Below are 17677 nucleotides of genomic sequence, written 5' to 3' on the forward strand. Positions count from 1 at the left end.
TTCATATTGAAATTTATTTGAGTCAAGTAATACTTGATGTTGCCCGCACAGTTTGTCTCCCTTCAAACCTAGTCCAAACCATTAATGGTAAGTCCTCTGCTCAGAGTGTATATTTAGAATAGATATACTTAGAAACTGGTTTAATCCTTACATTACCTCCCTGATGTATGGAGTAGTAAGGTAAAAAAAGTACTGAATAGAAACCATTCTAACTTCTTCTATAATAAAATAATGATTTTGCATCTCTGGGGAAATTGCAGCAACTATTAAAGAGTAAAAAATGTGGATGGGGCACCTTGGTGGCTCAGTTGGCTAAGCGTCTGACTTGATTTTGGCTCAGGTCATGATCTCATGGTTTGTGAGATGGAGTCCTGCATCTGGCTCTGTGCTGATGGTACAGAGCCTGTTTGGGATTCTCTCTCTCCCTCTCTCTCTGCCCCTGCCCCACTTTCTCTCCCTCTCTCTCTATCCCTCTCTCTCAAAATAAATAGATGAACTTAAAAAAAAAAACTAAAAGATGTTAGGATAGTGGATTATTTCATTATTTGATTTCCCATTTGGCCTTTTCAATAGCTTCTTGGAAAGTAACAATATATTATAGCAAATTTAATAAGATGGTGACAATTCATTTTTAAATTACTATTATTTTTTATTGAAGTATACAACATAGTGTATTTTATTCAGGTGTACAACATAGTGATTGGGCAACTTTATATGTTATGCTATGCTCACCGCAAGTATAGCTACCTCCTGTCACCATACAACACTATTACAATACCAGTTATTATATTCTCTGTGTTGCACCCTTCGATTTATTCATTCCATAACTGGAAGCCTATATCTCTCACTCCCTTTCACCCATTTTCCCATCCTCTCCACCTTCCTCATAGGTGGTATTTTAAATATGGTGTCACATAAATACTTGATATTCACATTTTTCCCCTTCATTTTGCCTTTAAAACCAAAGAAGAAAACAATACCAGCAACAGTTTGCTTTAATCTTATAGAACAGAGGCTTCTACCTCATAGGACAATTTTAAGGACAAGTCTACTCTAGTTTTGTACTACAATTTAGCTTGCAGGAAACAAGATTGTCTTATTCCATGGCTCACTGGGCATTCATTAAATTGATCACCTTATTTCTATAGGATTCATGACGTGAGAAACATCAAGTATCCTTGAAGCCTTGGGAAATAACATGACGAAAGAAGCTGGGAGACACATTTTATGAAAACACAAGGGCCTGTACTCTCTACTAATTTCTTGCAGGTTCAGTAGTTGGAGTAGGTTGGCAAACCTCCAGATAAAAACAAAGTGTTTTTATCATGTACTTCTTAACACAGAGAGAAGTCAGAAGAATCGATGCTAACTGGTTTTCTTTTCATTTTCAAGGCAAAAAATTCATCTTTGGGTGTTATGCATATAAAATATATATTATTGGTAGGATGCCGAACAGTTGATGGCTTAGGGCATGCCACAAGAGGCCTTATCTCTTGTATGTTAGGATCTTATAAATACAATAGTTCTAAAAGGGTCATGACGTGTTGGGTTGGCTGCAAACCTGGAATATACCCTGAAAAGTAAATCTCACCTGGGGCTTTTAGGATATCAGAGCAAGTAACAATTGTCATTTCAAGAAATAACTCCTCATTGGGCTCTGAAGGATATTGAACAGGCCACCATGGCTACTAGGTGACCGTGTGTACTAAGGTGACCTCTTAAATGGTCTTATCTACCTACATATAAACTCAGCTATAATCAAGTGGGTTGAGTACAAACAGGTCCTGGTGGCATAAATTAATTGCATCACCAGGTTGTTCAAGTACCCAGTTGACACACAAATAAATGCCACACTGCTGTTCCTCTCTGCAGCCACACTTCATGGGAAATATTCTATAAACAACTGACTTCAAGTGAAAGATTTTGGACCTCGTTTATAATTTGCCAGAATCAGAAGTGACATTTTAACCTTTTTCATTAAAATGTGATTGAAAGTATCATAGAAAAATTTAGTGAAAACAAAATATTATATACACACTCTGAAAAGGATTATGTAAATGTTGCTGAATGGAATAATGACAGAAAGTATGGACTGTGCCTTACAAGTATAATTTATTGAAAAGAAAAAGAAAAATCTCAGTCACTGCACACAATTACATGAAATGATGGCACTTACAGAAGAAGCAATTCAAAGACTTTTTAAACAAAATTTCCATCACAGAAACTTAGTAAAGACTTCCATACCCTCTGATTCAGTGGCCTTCACACCAGCATGATGTAACTGAAATTTAGACAATAAACTGTTAGGAAAATTTAGCTTAAGGAAAATGATGATATTCTATCTAATGCACAGTAGAGAACTCAAGAAGAAAAGACTGCCTTCAATTTGGGATTGTCCTATTCTAAAATAACAGTCGAATCCTTTGGCTAGGATGGTTCTACACGATAGAGGCGAAATTTAGAGAATGGAATTTTCAGTCACATCTGTAAAGAGAAAAGGAAATATGTGGTTAGCCATACAACATATTTTGAGTTGAAGACACACTTTTATGGTATGCACATTTTAATTTCCATTTTTTCTATTTTAAGATAAAGCTTACAATGTTATTTGTGCTTTCCTGTGGCTGACATATATATCCATTTTTCCTGATTTTTAAGTTTTGAAAATAATTTATTACTAGATAGTATTTTCTTTTGAAGTAATATAAAAGATATGGCAAGGCAACTGGAAGAAAAAGTTTTCATGTGGGTCAGAGTTTTATCATTTTCTTTAGTTTGATCTTTTGGAAAGAAAGTTGCCACCATTGTGAAGGGAAGTGCACACACACACATACACACACACATTTAAAAGCTCCAATCAAGTGGGAGAAGGTAATTAAAACAAATCTGTTGACTTTTCAGTCTGTTTGCCTGTTGACAAGCAATCATTTGGTTTCACTAGGTGACTTGCTAAGGATTTCTTCTGTAGTGAGCACAAGGAACAGGATACAACTGTTGGGTTCACCTGAGTCTCAATGTCACATCTTCATAGAATGTTAGTAACATACAAACTCCTATACTTGTATAGGATTTCCAATATTATAAATTATATTAAAGTTAGGTAACTTTTTAAGTTGCTGTTTAAATACAGTATGAGCAGGAAACAAAAATTTGTACATTACTAAGCCAATTTAATTCTTTAAGTGCTAATGTGTTCTGAAGGAACTAGACTTCAGCAGAAAAAAAAAACTTACAGCCTACAATCATATCTTTTTACCTTGTCTTCAAATGAAAATAGGGTTAATGGTTAGACAGGTAATTTGCAAACTTACCAAGCACCATAATTGTGGAGTTCCTGAGAATTTTTAATTTTTCTGGAAGAATAAAAATTGTTAAAATTATGTGATCAAGGTAGTCAGCAATAAAATTTTCTTAGCCCCGCCCCCAAAATGACCACTACTTATTTGCTGTGTCTATTTTCCCAGCACTATACTTTGCAAAGATGATTATATTTAATCACATTCAGAGTTATTAAAATAAGCATTGTTATACTTATTTCAAGTAATCAAAAGTCAGAATTTGAATTTAGAACTATTGGATACCAAAATCTGTGCTCTATTGTCATGTGTATCATGGGTATAACCCAAAGGAAGGCATTTGAAGATTAGTAAAAATGCAAAAAGAAAAAAACTGAGTTCTGTATCAGAACCCTTTATAGTTTTAATTTGGAGAAAAGTTTTTTTCTACCCTTATCAAGAATGAGTTTCACTTATAGAATAGATAACGCTGCTCCAAATGTTCCTGACTGTTGGACTGTTAGCCATAGATAGCAGAAAGTATTGTCAATTTTCCATTTCAGAAAACTCTCACATAAGTCACTGAACACTGATTTGCCATGAATACTCTAAACCTGTTTCTATGGTAGGTTCTGTAAGTGAATTTCTTTTATTTCCTTTGGTAGAACATCAATATTTAGGTAAATGAACTTACCTACCACTCTGGCACAACACCAACGTTTTCAGCGTTCTCAGGGGCCGTAAGTTTAGTGACGTCATAGAATGGTGTGTAAGCAATATACTGCATGACTTGTGGAGGGTAATACCACACAGCATAGGGATAAGCATCAAGTTGGTAGAATTGTTGGAAAGGCTAGAAGGAAAGACCATTGAGAAGCAACAATGTATGAACAATTGCTGTTTTGAATCTCTGAAAATGAATCATTCCAATCATTTCAGACATGGCTGTAGCAACACAAGACATAATTACTCAGTGAGATCTTTGAAAGAAAAAGAGAATATGAATTACAGATTCTGAATAAAACTTCAAAGGTGGAAGAAGCAACCTATTTGAAATACTTTTCATGTAAGAGAGTTGGGAACTGACACTAACTTTGTCCATTGTATTTCCTAGAGGCAATTTCTTCTAAGACATATGGAACATCCTCAACCATCTTTATTAAGAATCGCTAAATGGCAAGTAGTGACTGGGGGGCTTCGTGACTGATATGGAACTGACCTTATTGTTCACAAGAATCAGAATTGTTATGGCAGCACATAGTTCATAGTATCTGGTTATCGCCTTAAAAATGAAATTAGAATTCCTAGGAAAACTGTGGAACAATGGAATTTAGGGCAGGGGAAAGGTTGGTATTTGCTATGTATTACTAACAATTTCATTTCACAGATGAGAAAACAGGATCAGAGAGTATTTTTACAGAGACATTCAGTATCTCTCCAGATGGTTTATTCAAAAGAAAAGTGTGTCAACTAGTTTGAGAGTTTGAGATTCCTAAATATAAATTGAATTTTAGAATCGGACTATGGGCATAAAGATATAAAATTAAGAAATATGTTAAAAGAGAAATTAATGTAACCATGGAGATTAACACTTCATAGTGCTTATGATTATAAATACAATGCCCACATCAGCTGAGACAAAAAGCAGAAAGCAGCTCCTTTTCCAAAGACTAGTGACAAGTAGTGCTAACCTCCCCTGTCAATTAATATAAATTGTCGCAGAAGTTGGGAGTGAGAAATAACTTCTGAAGAAGAAAACAACCCCTTCAAAGTGTGAGGCTATTTAAAAGCACACATACTTAAACTTCACAGTATATCATTACTCTGTAATTTATTAATCAAAATATTACCAATTGGATGTGGTTGTTTTCAGTCACTCTGCGCAGTTGTTGCTGTATAAAAGGAAATATAGTACATTCTAAATTACTTAGACATCTACTGGTACAAAACGTTTATTTTTCAATGTACCAAGAATATATCATCATCCATGAAATTTAGGATAAACTGCATTATATGCCAGAATTATGAAAAAGTATAAAAACACTTTTTAATTTGTAACTTTAGAAAAATAATATTCAAATGGTGCATGGGTGGCTCAGTCAGTTAAGCATCCAACTCGATTTTGGCTCAAGTCATGATCTCACAGTCATGAGATTGAGCCCTGTGTAGGACTCAGCACAGAGCTCAAAGCCTGCTTGAGATTCTCTCTTCCCTCTCTCTTTGCCCCTTCCCAGCTTGCACATGCAAACAAGCAAGTGTATTGTCTCTCTCAAAATAAATAAACTTTAAAAAAAATTAAAATATTCTAGATTGAATAAATAATCTTACCTGGTCACGGAGAGCTTCCTAGGAAAGAGAAAATATTTTGTTTTAGTATATTGACTTTATTAATTTATGAATAACAAGCATTTATTAGGTACTTTCACTCATTCAGGGATAACTATGCTAGCCACTGAGGACACAATGAACATTATGAAATACAATGAACATTATGAGCAAGACCAATATAGTAATAATATTTGTGGAGGTAACAGCTTAGTCATATACCTAAAATAATAAAACATTATTCCTGTAATTTCTCAGATCAGTAATGGTGAATTCTGGGGGGGGGGGGTGGTTAGTGATATATTTAAATTTATTTGGACTTTATTTTAAAAATAAGCAACTTAGACACCAAATAAGAATAACAATTGGGCCCAAATTAAATTCGTTATTGGCTCTCCTCTTCCTACACCGATAACAGAAGAAAACGAAAAATATAATTTTACTAAATTACGACAGGGCCTTTTCCCTAAAGTCTTAATTAAGTTGATTTGTTGCAACTAAAAGTAAAGGTTTTTTTTTTTTTTTCCTCCCAAGCGAATGACTTTATAAAAATCAAAAGGATCAAAACTAAATAGTGTTAAGAAGGTTGTGCTGATGGGTATATTTTTGATCTATTGATATGCTTTAGCATAAAAGCAATTTATGGCATTATAGTTCAAGTGTACATCTTGATAAGAGACCTTCATAATGTTGTTAGAAGTCTCATGAACAAAGCAAATTTTATAGAGTCTGAAGGGTCAGGGCAGGAAATTGGACTTGCTACAAGCCAGATTTAGGGCTTGCTGAGTAGGAGATTGATAATCCAGTATTCAAAATAACACCAGGAAGAATGTTTCCATTTCACACATAAGGAAACAGGTCCAGGGACAGTAAGTTCAACTTGACAATTCTTAGAGAGATTTGACAAAAACAATTTGAATGTTTAGGACTCCTGATTCCTCCTACAGAGTTTATACTGTTTCCTTAAATGGAAAGTTTATTTGGCATATCTGTGCTTTCATGAGCAGGAATAGGAATGTTTCTGGAATCTCCATACAGCACTGAATTTGGGAAAATAAATACATGATAAAGTCCTAAATATAATGTATCATCAGAGACTATAAGAGGATTTGATGTAGAATTTACTCAAAGTAAATTTCTCCTTGGTTAGTAATTATGGATAAAATAGACAGCATTAGTATAGGCATAAATAGAAAGAAATGGCTTTGATAGTAAATATACAGGCAGTCATATGAATAATTTTTCAATTATTGTTAACTACCAAGGCTAGAGTAGTTTCCTGAGAAAAAAATGAATATATCTTTAGAAGTGCACCCAACATAAAATTTAATGTATTTTAATTCTGCAGAATACAATTTTGTATTATAATAAATAAACTATTACCAGTTGCAGTTGGTTGTATTTGCTCAGTCTATGAAGCTGTTCCTATTCAAAAGAAAAAATATTCTCAGTTGCTTGGATACCATTCAGTCCAACCCCATCATTCTTAAGTAATGAAGCTAGAATCCTAAAATGCTTTTTCTAGAAGTAAAGAATGAGGAACTATTAATCTTACTTTAGTGTTATTTCTACAACAGATAATTTGGACTAATTGAATTATTTCTTTTTAAAATATTAGAAAACTGCTTTCTTAACTTATTTTTATTTTTTTAATTTTTAATTTAATTAATTAATTAATTAATTATTATTTTTGAGATCCCACGACCTGGGATCGTGACCTGAGCTGATATCAAAAGAAAGGTACTTAACTGACTGAGACACACCCAAGTGCCTCTTAAGTTATTTTTAAGTTTAAATAAATTAAAATACAATCAGATATGAGTATTCAGGCAATTTTACTTATATAATATCTTGTGTCAGAATACTAAGAAAATTAAAAATGATTTCTGCTTTCTAACCAAAACTTTTAAACTTGGTCAAATGAAATCAAAATATTAGATGAAGTGGGGGAAAAAATGATGATGCTTCTGACATTAGCCACATTTAGTGATCATTTACTTTGAACTATGGATTATATTAGCTGCTTTTATATCATTTAATATTTATTATCATTGTCATTTTAGAAATTAGATTATAGACTTATAGCAGATAAATAAACTAACATCACATGCTGGTAAAAGGCAAAGCTTAGGGGCAAACTCAAGTCTGGCCAAATCTATGGACTGTCATTTTAATACTAGGCTATTCAGATCCAAAGCAGACTATACAGTACAAATATTCAACTTAAAGCATGTATTAAAAACCTGGAATTAAAAAACTCATTAATTTTATTTTCAGAAAGGAAGCAGTCATTATCTAGAATCCATCAGACTACTCACTATGGATTACATTTTAGCAGATAATGAGAAAGAGAACAATTTATCAGTATAACATTCTTACTCATTTCTTGGTACATTTGCCTTTGATAAGCTCATAATGAAATTTTACCAGATAGCGTTGAGAGAGTATATCTTCCTTTGAAATGTGCTTCTGCTAAAAAACAAAAACAATAACATATATGTGTGTGTGTGTGTGCGTGTGTATACATACACATATATGTATATGCATATTGTAGCATATCTTGGGTAATATTACTATATTTTAAATTTGATGAATAACTCTTACCTGAGTGTTATTGGGAACAGCTTCCTTCAAAAAAATAGAAACAAGCACACTTTTAATTTTATGACATTAATTTACATTTAAGGTAAGAATGCTAATTAACCAAACACTATTACTAAATAACTGTGGTTAACTGATTTTAACAACAAATTTTTGCATAACTGAGACAAGGTAAATAATTTGAGGTATATACTGTATTCAAGATTCCCTTTCTTCTCACTGCTTTCAGCAGGGAGATTATTCAGAATGTTGAAGGTGGATATAAAATATTCACCTTTAGTGAATTCACAGAAACTTGGGTTGGTCTTATTTTGTAGTTTGGATGAAGGTCTCCCAAAGTTAAGAGAAAGACCTCATCACCTTCTATGCCTGCTATTTTTTCTTTCTTTAGGTTAACAAGGGGCAAAGAATGTGTAATTAATTAACCCCGAATGGGTTGATTTCTACACAGAATATGACATGTTAACATAATTGATTTAGAAACATAGCCACCATTGTAATTTTTAATGACAAGATTGAGGTCTACTAATATGGGTAGATTTCAATAAATATGAAATCTGGGAAGGGCAAAATAACTAGGGAAAAAATGTTCGGGCACCACAGATAGCCAGATACCATTGTTTGCCAACAACAATCTTGTCATTTTGTCTCTGACAAAGAGTTGTTTTCTTACATCTGTTGGGGTGATATTCACATCTTAAAATTGGAATAGAGTTACATATATGGCACCTTGTACAATGAGACCTTATGAAATATGTAACCTTCATGGTTCAACAAGCTTTCATAAATGTTTTCTAACTAATTGGGGTATTGAATTAACATCAAAATCACTTACCTCGCTTGATGAACTGCTGCTAATTTCCCTTTGCTAAGAGAAAGGAAACCAGTGTCATTGACCCTGGTATTTTTAGAGTTATAAGGAAACTAGGTCTACACTTTCCTCTTGGGTTGCTAACTCCCGGTTTCAGATTTGAAATGAGTGATATGAAAAGCTTCAGGGCCAATATAATGTATTTTCTGAAGTATCAATTTTATTTAAAATATATGGAGAGAAGAGGATAATAACTTACCCAATAACTTAAAAAAAACATTTTTTAGTAAAACAAACACAGGTATATGATTGAGTAGAATGCAAAATGTATATGGATATTTTTTGTGTGTGATAAATATGAAATTTGAAGAAAAAGCCCCATTGAGCTGACCTACCCAGAGTTAAGCATTTATTCTCGTGCACCTTTGGGGCTATTTTGAAGTGAATAAACTGGAAACACTAAAATACAACGACCAATTGGGGCGCATGGGTGGCTCAGTCGGTTGGGTGTCTGACTTCGGCTCAGGTCATGATCTCACAGCTTGTGAGTTCATGCCCCGTTGATGGGCTCTGTGCTGACAGCTCGGAGCCTGGAGCCTGCTTCAATTCTGTGTCTCCCTCTCTCTCTCTGCCCCTACCCTGCTTGTGCTCTCTGTCTCTCATAAATGAACAAATGTTAAAAAAAAAATTTAAATAAAAAAAATGCAACAACCAATTTCAGCATGGACCTAAAATTATATTAGCTTTTAAAACATCTACCCTTTGAAATATGTAGTTTCCTTTTAAGGCATGTATGTTTATATTTATATATGGATATAACTTTTGTATCGAAGTGCAAATTTTAAAAGACTGATTCTAACATTCAAAAGACTATTCATCTCTTCAGAGAGTTGATTAACTATATATTAGGGACTTACATGTTTTTCCCACATTTTTAGATTGGGTAGCAGAGCCAATCCCCAGTGATCCCTGGTGATTGCTGCAATTAATTCTTTCTGCCCAAGGACTGCCCTCAACATTGAGAGAGCTTATACCCCAAGATGGCAGAGGTAAGACTTTTGTTGGGGCCTCATGTTCCATTTGTTAACAGTCATGCACATTTTGCTTTTTACTCTTTATTTTAATAAATAAGCAATGTTTTCACTGATCATCATACAAATGACATATTCCCTCTTCCAATTTTAACTTTATCTGGCACAACATTGTACATTCTTGGACTTGAGAAGTTTAATCTTGCTCACTTTGAGAAGATAGTTTTGCATGAAACAAAGCATATAGTGTGTACTACGTGTGATATAAAAGTGTAGAATGTCTTACCTCAGGGTCTTCCATAACATGTCCCTTAGGAAAAGAAAAAAGAATTAATTTTATGTTTCAAATGTAAAATAACAATTGCTGAATAAAAATAGACAGCAAAGAAAATAGAAAATTGAGGCAATAGCCAAGTTATAAGGAAAATAAAAAGGCCTGCCTACCCTGGCCTGAGCTAACCAAAGGATTTACCTCCCTAGTCTGCATTTCAGAGTTTAATAAAAATTATTTTGGATTCTTATATGTTGTGATAAACCAATGTAAATAATTCTGCATTTTACTTTACCCAGTATACGTTCTTTTTCTTTAATTTGGCTTTTTGAAGGTAAAGAGCAGCACCGGATTAAAGATCATGTGGTAAATAAAAGTGCACAAACCATTGGCTTAATGACACATACATACTTAAGCAAAATGGATTTTCTCCCTCTATATTCCATAGCAATATAGTGACATTATCAATAAAATTTAAGCTGAAAATATGAGTGCTGGTGTAATTATCCAGCTAATTCTGGCCAATGTGTGATATATCTTTTTTTTTCTTGAATTAGAAATATCTGTCTTTGTTTTGACTTAGAATTATTTACTTTGTGTGAGTATGTAAAAGGAATGTTTTTACTTCTTCATTTTCCTTATATTAGCTTTAACAGCTTTAAAACAAAAGATCATACATCAGTTGATTTATTCTCCCAAGAAAAGATAATCATTCAGGTATGAAGGATAGTTAGATATATTTATCTCATAAATTTTGAGCACCTGTGTGGTCTCTTTATACCAAATCTATTAAAAATCTAGTAGACAACTCATGTTTTAAAAATTATGTTTAAATAAAGCAAATCATCAACTGTGACTATGTAAAACATCCTTGGAGCAGATATATTGTTATATATAGTACCCTGAATGAAGCATTTCTTCAGCTTTGGTGATAAGTTCAAACAATTGGCCAGTCCACAATCACATCCATGCAAGCACACATCCCTTCCTTCCTTCCTTCATCCATCCATTCATTCATACTAATGTTTCATCTCCCCATAGGTGTAAAGTAACATCAATAAAATCAGTATTCTTTAGAATTCTCAGCAGAAGTCACATTTTGAATATCTGAAAAGTTCTAAGAAACTATAAATGCCATAGAAAAACTTCTTTTTTCTAAACTTAAATAATTTTCCCACTGCAAGAATACATTTTTTTTTTTTGGCCACACTATTGAAAGAAAAATTTTGGTACCTTGGGTTCATCATTCTGCGTTTCTCTCAGAAGTTCTCTTTGCTGAAATCAATAAAGGGTAGCATGTAAAATATATTTTTGAAAGGACAAACTTATAAAACAATTTAAATACCATTGGTGTTCCTTACTCTGCTCAGTTCACTGAGGTGTTCCTTAGGGATAGAAAAGAAAAGAGAAACAACATTAGTGAATAGGGATGTAAGTGAGTGAACATCTGTAAGAAAGTGTACCTTGCATTGTGCTGCTGCAAGTTAAAAAATAAATATGTTTCTCATGAATGCACTAATATTTCTTGATATATCATTTTTAACATCAGTTTCTTTTTGCTAAGCTTTCTTTGCTTAAGCTGTATGGCAATGTGCACTTAAAATAATAAAAAATGAGTCACCTCTTGATTTCAGCTCAGGTCATGATCTCGCATTTGGTGAGATCAAGCCCTGCCTCGGGCTCTGTGCTGACAGTGTGGGGTCTGCTTGGGATTTTTTCTCTCTCTCTCTCTCCCCCTTGCCCCTACTTGCACTCATGGGCGTGCTTTCCCTCTCTCTCTCTCTCCTCTCAAAATAAATAAATAAAAATTAAAAAAAAATAAAAAGTTGTCCCACTATATTTTATTGTTATCTTTTATCTTATTTCAGTCATAGTTCTGAATTCTCTTGATCTCACTTGTCTGGTTCAATAAACCTAGTGTCTATTTCCATAAGAGGCAATAAAGAAGTGGACAGCACAACACTTGCATCCGTTTGTTAACTTTATGGTGTATCTTGTGGAGATCTCCTTACCTGTCTTAATTCTCTTGGTGTAAGCTACAAAAGAAAGGAAGGAAGGAAGGGAGGGAGGGAAGGAGGGATGGAGGAAGAGAGGAAGAAGAAAAGTCATGTTAAAAACCATTCAGGCAAAGTTGGGTTGCCTATCAACTTTTTAAATAGTGGTCATGAAGTCAAATTTCTATTTGTGTTTTATTTGACAATTAAGTCACTAAATTATAGAAAATACAATACATAAAGGAGTATTGTTTAGAGACAAAATGTTCCATCCATAATACGTATGGAAATTGTATATTCTACCTAGGTTATGCAAAGGAAAGCTTAAGTGTTTTACAAAGAGGCAAATGCATAGGAACAAATTAAAATTTAATTTAGCTTTTTAATATTTGAACATCTGGCTTTAATATTCTTTGTGGGTGCCTGGGTGACTGAATGAAGGGAATATTTGGTCAAGCTAAGTGAAAAAAACATTTATAAACTAAAATTAAAATACATTTCCCAGAAAAATGTGTTTGTCTTTTAAGAAAAATAAATGGATAACACTTACGAGAGCAAACCTGAGAGCCTGTCTTTCTCTGAGAAGCTCCTATAGAATTAAAGTGTGAATGATTAGAGGCGCCTGGGTGGCGCAGTCAGTTAAGCGTCCAACTTCAGCCAGGTCACGATCTCGTGGTCTGTGAGTTCGAGCCCCGCGTCAGGCTCTGGGCTGATGGCTCGGAGCCTGGAGCCTGTTTCCGATTCTGTGTCTCGCTCTCTCTCTGCCCCTCCCCCGTTCATGCTCTGTCTCTCTCTGTCCCAAAAATAAATAAAAAAAACGTTGGAAAAAAAATTAAAAAAAAAAATAAAGTGTGAATGATTAAAAAAAAATGAAAAACATACCAAAAAAAGGAGCATGTTTGTCCATTTGAACACAAGTTCTCAATTTTAATTAGGTAAGCCAGCATATTTCTTAGGTAGAAGAAAAGATAATTAGTTTTAATTTTATAATCTAATTTTTAAAACTAAAGTAGACACCCTATTTGGTTGTTTCTTTTTACTAGGCTTAGAGACTTAGTAAGTCTGTGCTTAACAAAATGTCAAAGGAAGAATTGAATAAGGATTTAGTCAAAACAGAGATTTGAGAGAGTAATCCAAGTAGCTGAGTACTTGGATACATTTGAAGGCAAATGAAAAGTGGAGCAGGAAGACATTCATCATTCATCATAGCTAACAGAAAAAGTTGGGAGCCGGGGGTAGAGAAAGAGCCTTACCTCTCTGCTATCTGGTTCATTCTGCAAAGAATAAAAAAATAAATTAAAAGGTATTATTAGTTCAATTAGTGGGCAGAGTGGAGGTGTAATGACACTTGCAAAAACGTGAGGTACAGGTATCTAATTGAAGATCCAGTGTGTAAATGAGACCAAATTATAAATCACATGTTGGAGTTCAAGTAGAAGAGAAAGAAGCAGGAGTACATTAAAATAGATCATGTTAACATATTCTGTTTAATTATTTCTCTTGAACATTAAGATTTTTATTAACCATAAATATTTATGTAAGTTCATGTGCCCACCTCTCTAAGAAAGTTTGTGAAAACAAATAAAAATTTCTCAGCACTTGAACTGAGTTTATTATATCACAGTGAATGTGAAACTGTTTTATAGAGAAGAGAACAGGTGTAGAGTCTGTGTGTTATCAAGACATCATCACTTACATTATATAATTAGAGGGAGTTCTTGGAATACAGAATAGAATACTCACTCGAACGAGTTCTAGCTGTCTATGAGGATGTTTCTGTGAAAAACAATAGTGAATTGTAAACAAAACAAAAGAAAAAGTAATCAAAATACAATAATAATAATTTCACAATAAATATGTACTATGAATTTAAACATTACTACTTAAGCAAGGCTTTTATTTTATTTTATTATTTTTTCTTTTAATTTTTTTTCCCAAGGTTTATTTATTTTTGGGACAGAGAGAGACAGAGCATGAACGGGGGAGGGGCAGAGAAAGAGGGAGACACAGAATCGGAAACAGGCTCCAGGCTCTGAGCCATCAGCCCAGAGCCTGACGCGGGGCTCGAACTCACAGACCGCGAGATCGTGACCTGGCTGAAGTCGGACGCTTAACCGACTGCGCCACCCATGCGCCCCAAGGCTTTTATTTTAATAGCTAAATTTATCTGAAACCACGTTTCCCTGGTAGCAAAATGGGGGAAAAAAGTAACTATAACTATTTAATTAACAAATATCAAAACAAAATAGGTTAATTATGTTCTCTCTTTGGAATACGACAGAAAATTGGGAAAAGTATGTAAAAAGACTAAAAAAAAAATTCTTAGTTTAAATTAATCCAGAATGATAAATAAGTTATTTAGTTTTCTAAACTACTATTACATGATCGTTCTAAAGGTGATTTTAAAGCATTACAAATTTGTGGAGCAAAATGTATGCTTTCCTAATTAAATGTTGTTTGTCTGGATTTTATTTTTATCATCAATTTAATTATACAAAAGATTTTCTCAATCTGAACCTTGACTCTGGAGACAAGGCTAAGTTTGATTAAATGATAGCGTAAACATTTCTGATGTTTTCTTGGGAATAGAGATGTAGAATCTGTTTTCTGAGGAACTTGTATTCATTTAATTTGTAAGCACAAGATAAGAACTACTCCCACGACACATTCCTGGGGACTTGGATCTTTTTTTGTAATTCAAAGTCAGAGATTTCTTTCTGTTGGTGTTTAGAGTGTAGCATAAACAAAATTCTCTTGGTTAAGAAGTTGAGTTACTGGTGATTACTCATTATCCTTATAAGGATTTAGAGAATAAGAGTCTCATCAATAGAATAATATGCCAGCACTTCAGAAACTTTTGCTTCCATATTTATTTGATGGTTGTGATGTCCAAATATCTCAAATCATTACTTGATGAGTTTCCCTCCAGGTCATCCTTGTTTATTCCTCCCTCCTTCATTAGCTACACATCACAAGAAAACAGAATAACATTTGCTTCATGTAACTAACAGAATAGCATTTCTTTTTATTTTTGAGAAGAAAAATAATTTACATTATCTAGTTTCATGGTCTACAGTGACCACAGTAACTTGATTTCTGAATCAGAAGAATCAGCCTTGTTTTCTATACCTTGGGCAAATATTTGTTGCCACAGCTATCTCAAATGAAGGTTGACTTCATTTCCAAAAGTAAAATACACTGGGATATGTGACTTTATGTTATATTTGATAAGGAAATACAGCACCTATTATATGTCTACAAATACGCTAATTCTATAATGGACCAAGGGAAAGAGCCTAATTACATTCTTTGATGCTATTTATTATGTTGTACAATAACTAATTTTTTTGTTCTTTTTTTTACTTTTTATTAAATTTTTTTTTATTGAGTAGTGCTTATATTTCAAGTCAGACATTGGATTTGGACTTAAGACTTGTGAAATATTACCATAGTTTTAATATCAAGACTTTACTAATTAGAGATCATCCCATGCTTTATTATTCTCCATATTTCATGTTTGATAAGATATAAGATCCTTTCTGACAAGAATCTTCAACTTTCTAAATTCTCTACTGTACTCACAGGTCTGGCAAGAGCAATAGCCACAAGGCAGGTAAGGATGAGGAGCTTCATGGTGGTCAAGGCCTAGGTAAGAGAACAAAATAAAAATGAGTTAGGTCTTATAATAAAATTTATTTCATGAAAAAGAAATCCTTGATTTTCCAAAAAAGGAAAATTTATGATAAAATAGGTCCATTTGAGGAGTGGTATTTTAATTAACATTATCTTTAATTTTTCTATTTAACATAAATTTAGTTTGTGATTCTAGTTATCTTGCTCAGTGCTTATTTTAAGAAATATCAATTTCTGACCAATATTTTCATCTACTAGCATTCTAAAAGAAAAAAATTGATTTTTGGGTATGGTATATGGTTTTGTCTGAGGAATAAAGGATTATCAATATTTACATACAATTTTTAAAAAACCCAAACTTTTCCTCTTAGATCATCAGATTTGCTAAATGAGTAAAAAACTAATTTATTTTATCTGAATTTTTTTGAAAATCTCTCCTTTAAGTCTATTTTAGAGCATTCTGTTCTTTTGGAATCTTTGTGAAAAATGATATCAGTGCATTTGTAGAAATTATTAATCTCCATCAGTTATTAAAAAAAATCTAGCTATCACTTCATGTTTGACTACACTGATCTATCCATGACATGACTGTATGAAGATGACTGGACAGATTCATAAGATTCAGATATCTTGTTACGTTTGATTTCCAGAGTTCCATCAAACTGCAAGAATCTGTAACTACTGACATTTATATGTAGTAGAAAAATGGTTTCTGGGGAAATTATTTTTAAAAATCATGTTATACATGTTATGCCTTAGTCGACAAACTAATACTGACATTTTTATATATACTGCTTCAGTTGAATCTAAAAACAAACTGTTGAATCTAAACACATCAGTAAAGAAGACATATTTATAAGCCCAAAATGAGTTTACTATCTTTACCCATTTGTATCCTTCCAAATAGCCAAATTTAAACATCTTTACAAAAGTAGTCATTTATGTGTCTAACATTGATGTACTCTTTATATAATTAGTTTTATTAGCCATGTGACATGAAATAAAAATGGTCGTGAAACATTCTACCAGAAATGTTATAGTAATTAAAAAGATCAGAAATTATTTTGCATAGCAACTTTCCATGGAATTGGACAAAATAATTCAAACTGCGTCATCAAAAGTGTCTATTGAAATTATGTATCTACTTTTTTCAATATACCAGATTTTAGTTACCAAGTCTTAAAAAAATGATTTGATCTTTATAAAGCTATAGTAAGTTTTCACCAAAATCTCTGAGATCAATGTTGTCAAAATTTGCAAATGCATTCTAAACTACCAGTAAATCATAAGAAGGTATCAATATTTGCAAACACATAGAAAAGTTACAAATGCATCTTAATGAAGAATGAAAGAAAGAAAGATTAGACAGTGTGAAATCATAGTAAGTTTGTGATATGTAAACACAATACCTTGAGCTCAAGCCTGGGAAGAAGAAGCAACCTGGGTTGATGATCAAGGTGATGGCAGATGTCTTTGCTCCACAGCTATTTAAACCAAGTGATTAGTAAAATGCTAATTTTGTGGTTTCAGTTCAACCAATAGGTTATTTAAATTCTAAGAATTCTCTCAAATAGGAAATTCATTTTCAGTTCAATTTCTCTCCCAAGAAATTCTGTGGAGAGCTTCCAACAAAGGAGTGATTCATGCTCTGATAACAGATTATAGAGGAAATGGAATATCATTACTCAAAATTAAAATACAAACATATCCAACTTTATGGTTATTATAGGAACATG

At 33.1% G+C, this 17677-nt stretch overlaps 1 protein-coding gene across 2 annotated transcripts; it reads right to left on the minus strand.

Annotated features, from left to right (window-relative positions):
• Positions 1–2093: 2093 nt before the first annotated feature.
• CSN1S1 (casein alpha s1) lies at positions 2094–17466 on the minus strand. 2 transcript variants are annotated; one of them, XM_045056977.1, is made up of 18 exons: positions 17351–17466; positions 15891–15953; positions 14052–14084; positions 13562–13582; positions 12859–12897; positions 12327–12350; positions 11676–11699; positions 11548–11589; positions 10330–10353; positions 9037–9069; positions 8205–8228; positions 8028–8069; positions 6984–7025; positions 5604–5621; positions 5126–5167; positions 3970–4128; positions 3312–3353; positions 2094–2484 (listed from the first exon to the last, which is right to left on the minus strand). In XM_045056977.1, the coding sequence occupies exons 2-16, from the start codon at positions 15939–15941 to the stop codon at positions 3970–3972; spliced, it is 618 nt and encodes a 205-aa protein (XP_044912912.1). In that variant the 5' UTR covers positions 15942–15953; positions 17351–17466; the 3' UTR covers positions 2094–2484; positions 3312–3353. The 2 variants fall into 2 exon arrangements, with proteins under 2 accessions (XP_044912912.1, XP_006931136.2); XM_006931074.4 differs by having other exon boundaries at positions 8028–8072; positions 17351–17465.
• Between the last annotated feature and the right edge of the window lie 211 nt (positions 17467–17677).

Source organism: Felis catus, chromosome B1 (assembly GCF_018350175.1).
Source record: "Felis catus isolate Fca126 chromosome B1, F.catus_Fca126_mat1.0, whole genome shotgun sequence".
Taxonomy (NCBI): domain Eukaryota; kingdom Metazoa; phylum Chordata; class Mammalia; order Carnivora; family Felidae; genus Felis; species Felis catus.

What these genes read in the sequence shown, in the direction of transcription:
- CSN1S1 (XM_006931074.4), bottom strand. Translation starts at nt 15,941, where the DNA reads ATGAAGCTCCTCATCCTTACCTGCCTTGTGGCTATTGCTCTTGCCAGA. An exon ending in CTGTTCCCAATAACACTCAG is followed by an intron (nt 8,073 to 8,204) that starts GTAAGAGTTATT and finishes TTTGTTTTTTAG; the next exon opens with CAGAAGCACATTTCAAAGGA. An exon ending in TACTCTCTCAACGCTATCTG is followed by an intron (nt 7,026 to 8,027) that starts GTAAAATTTCAT and finishes TCTTTTGAATAG; the next exon opens with GAACAGCTTCATAGACTGAG.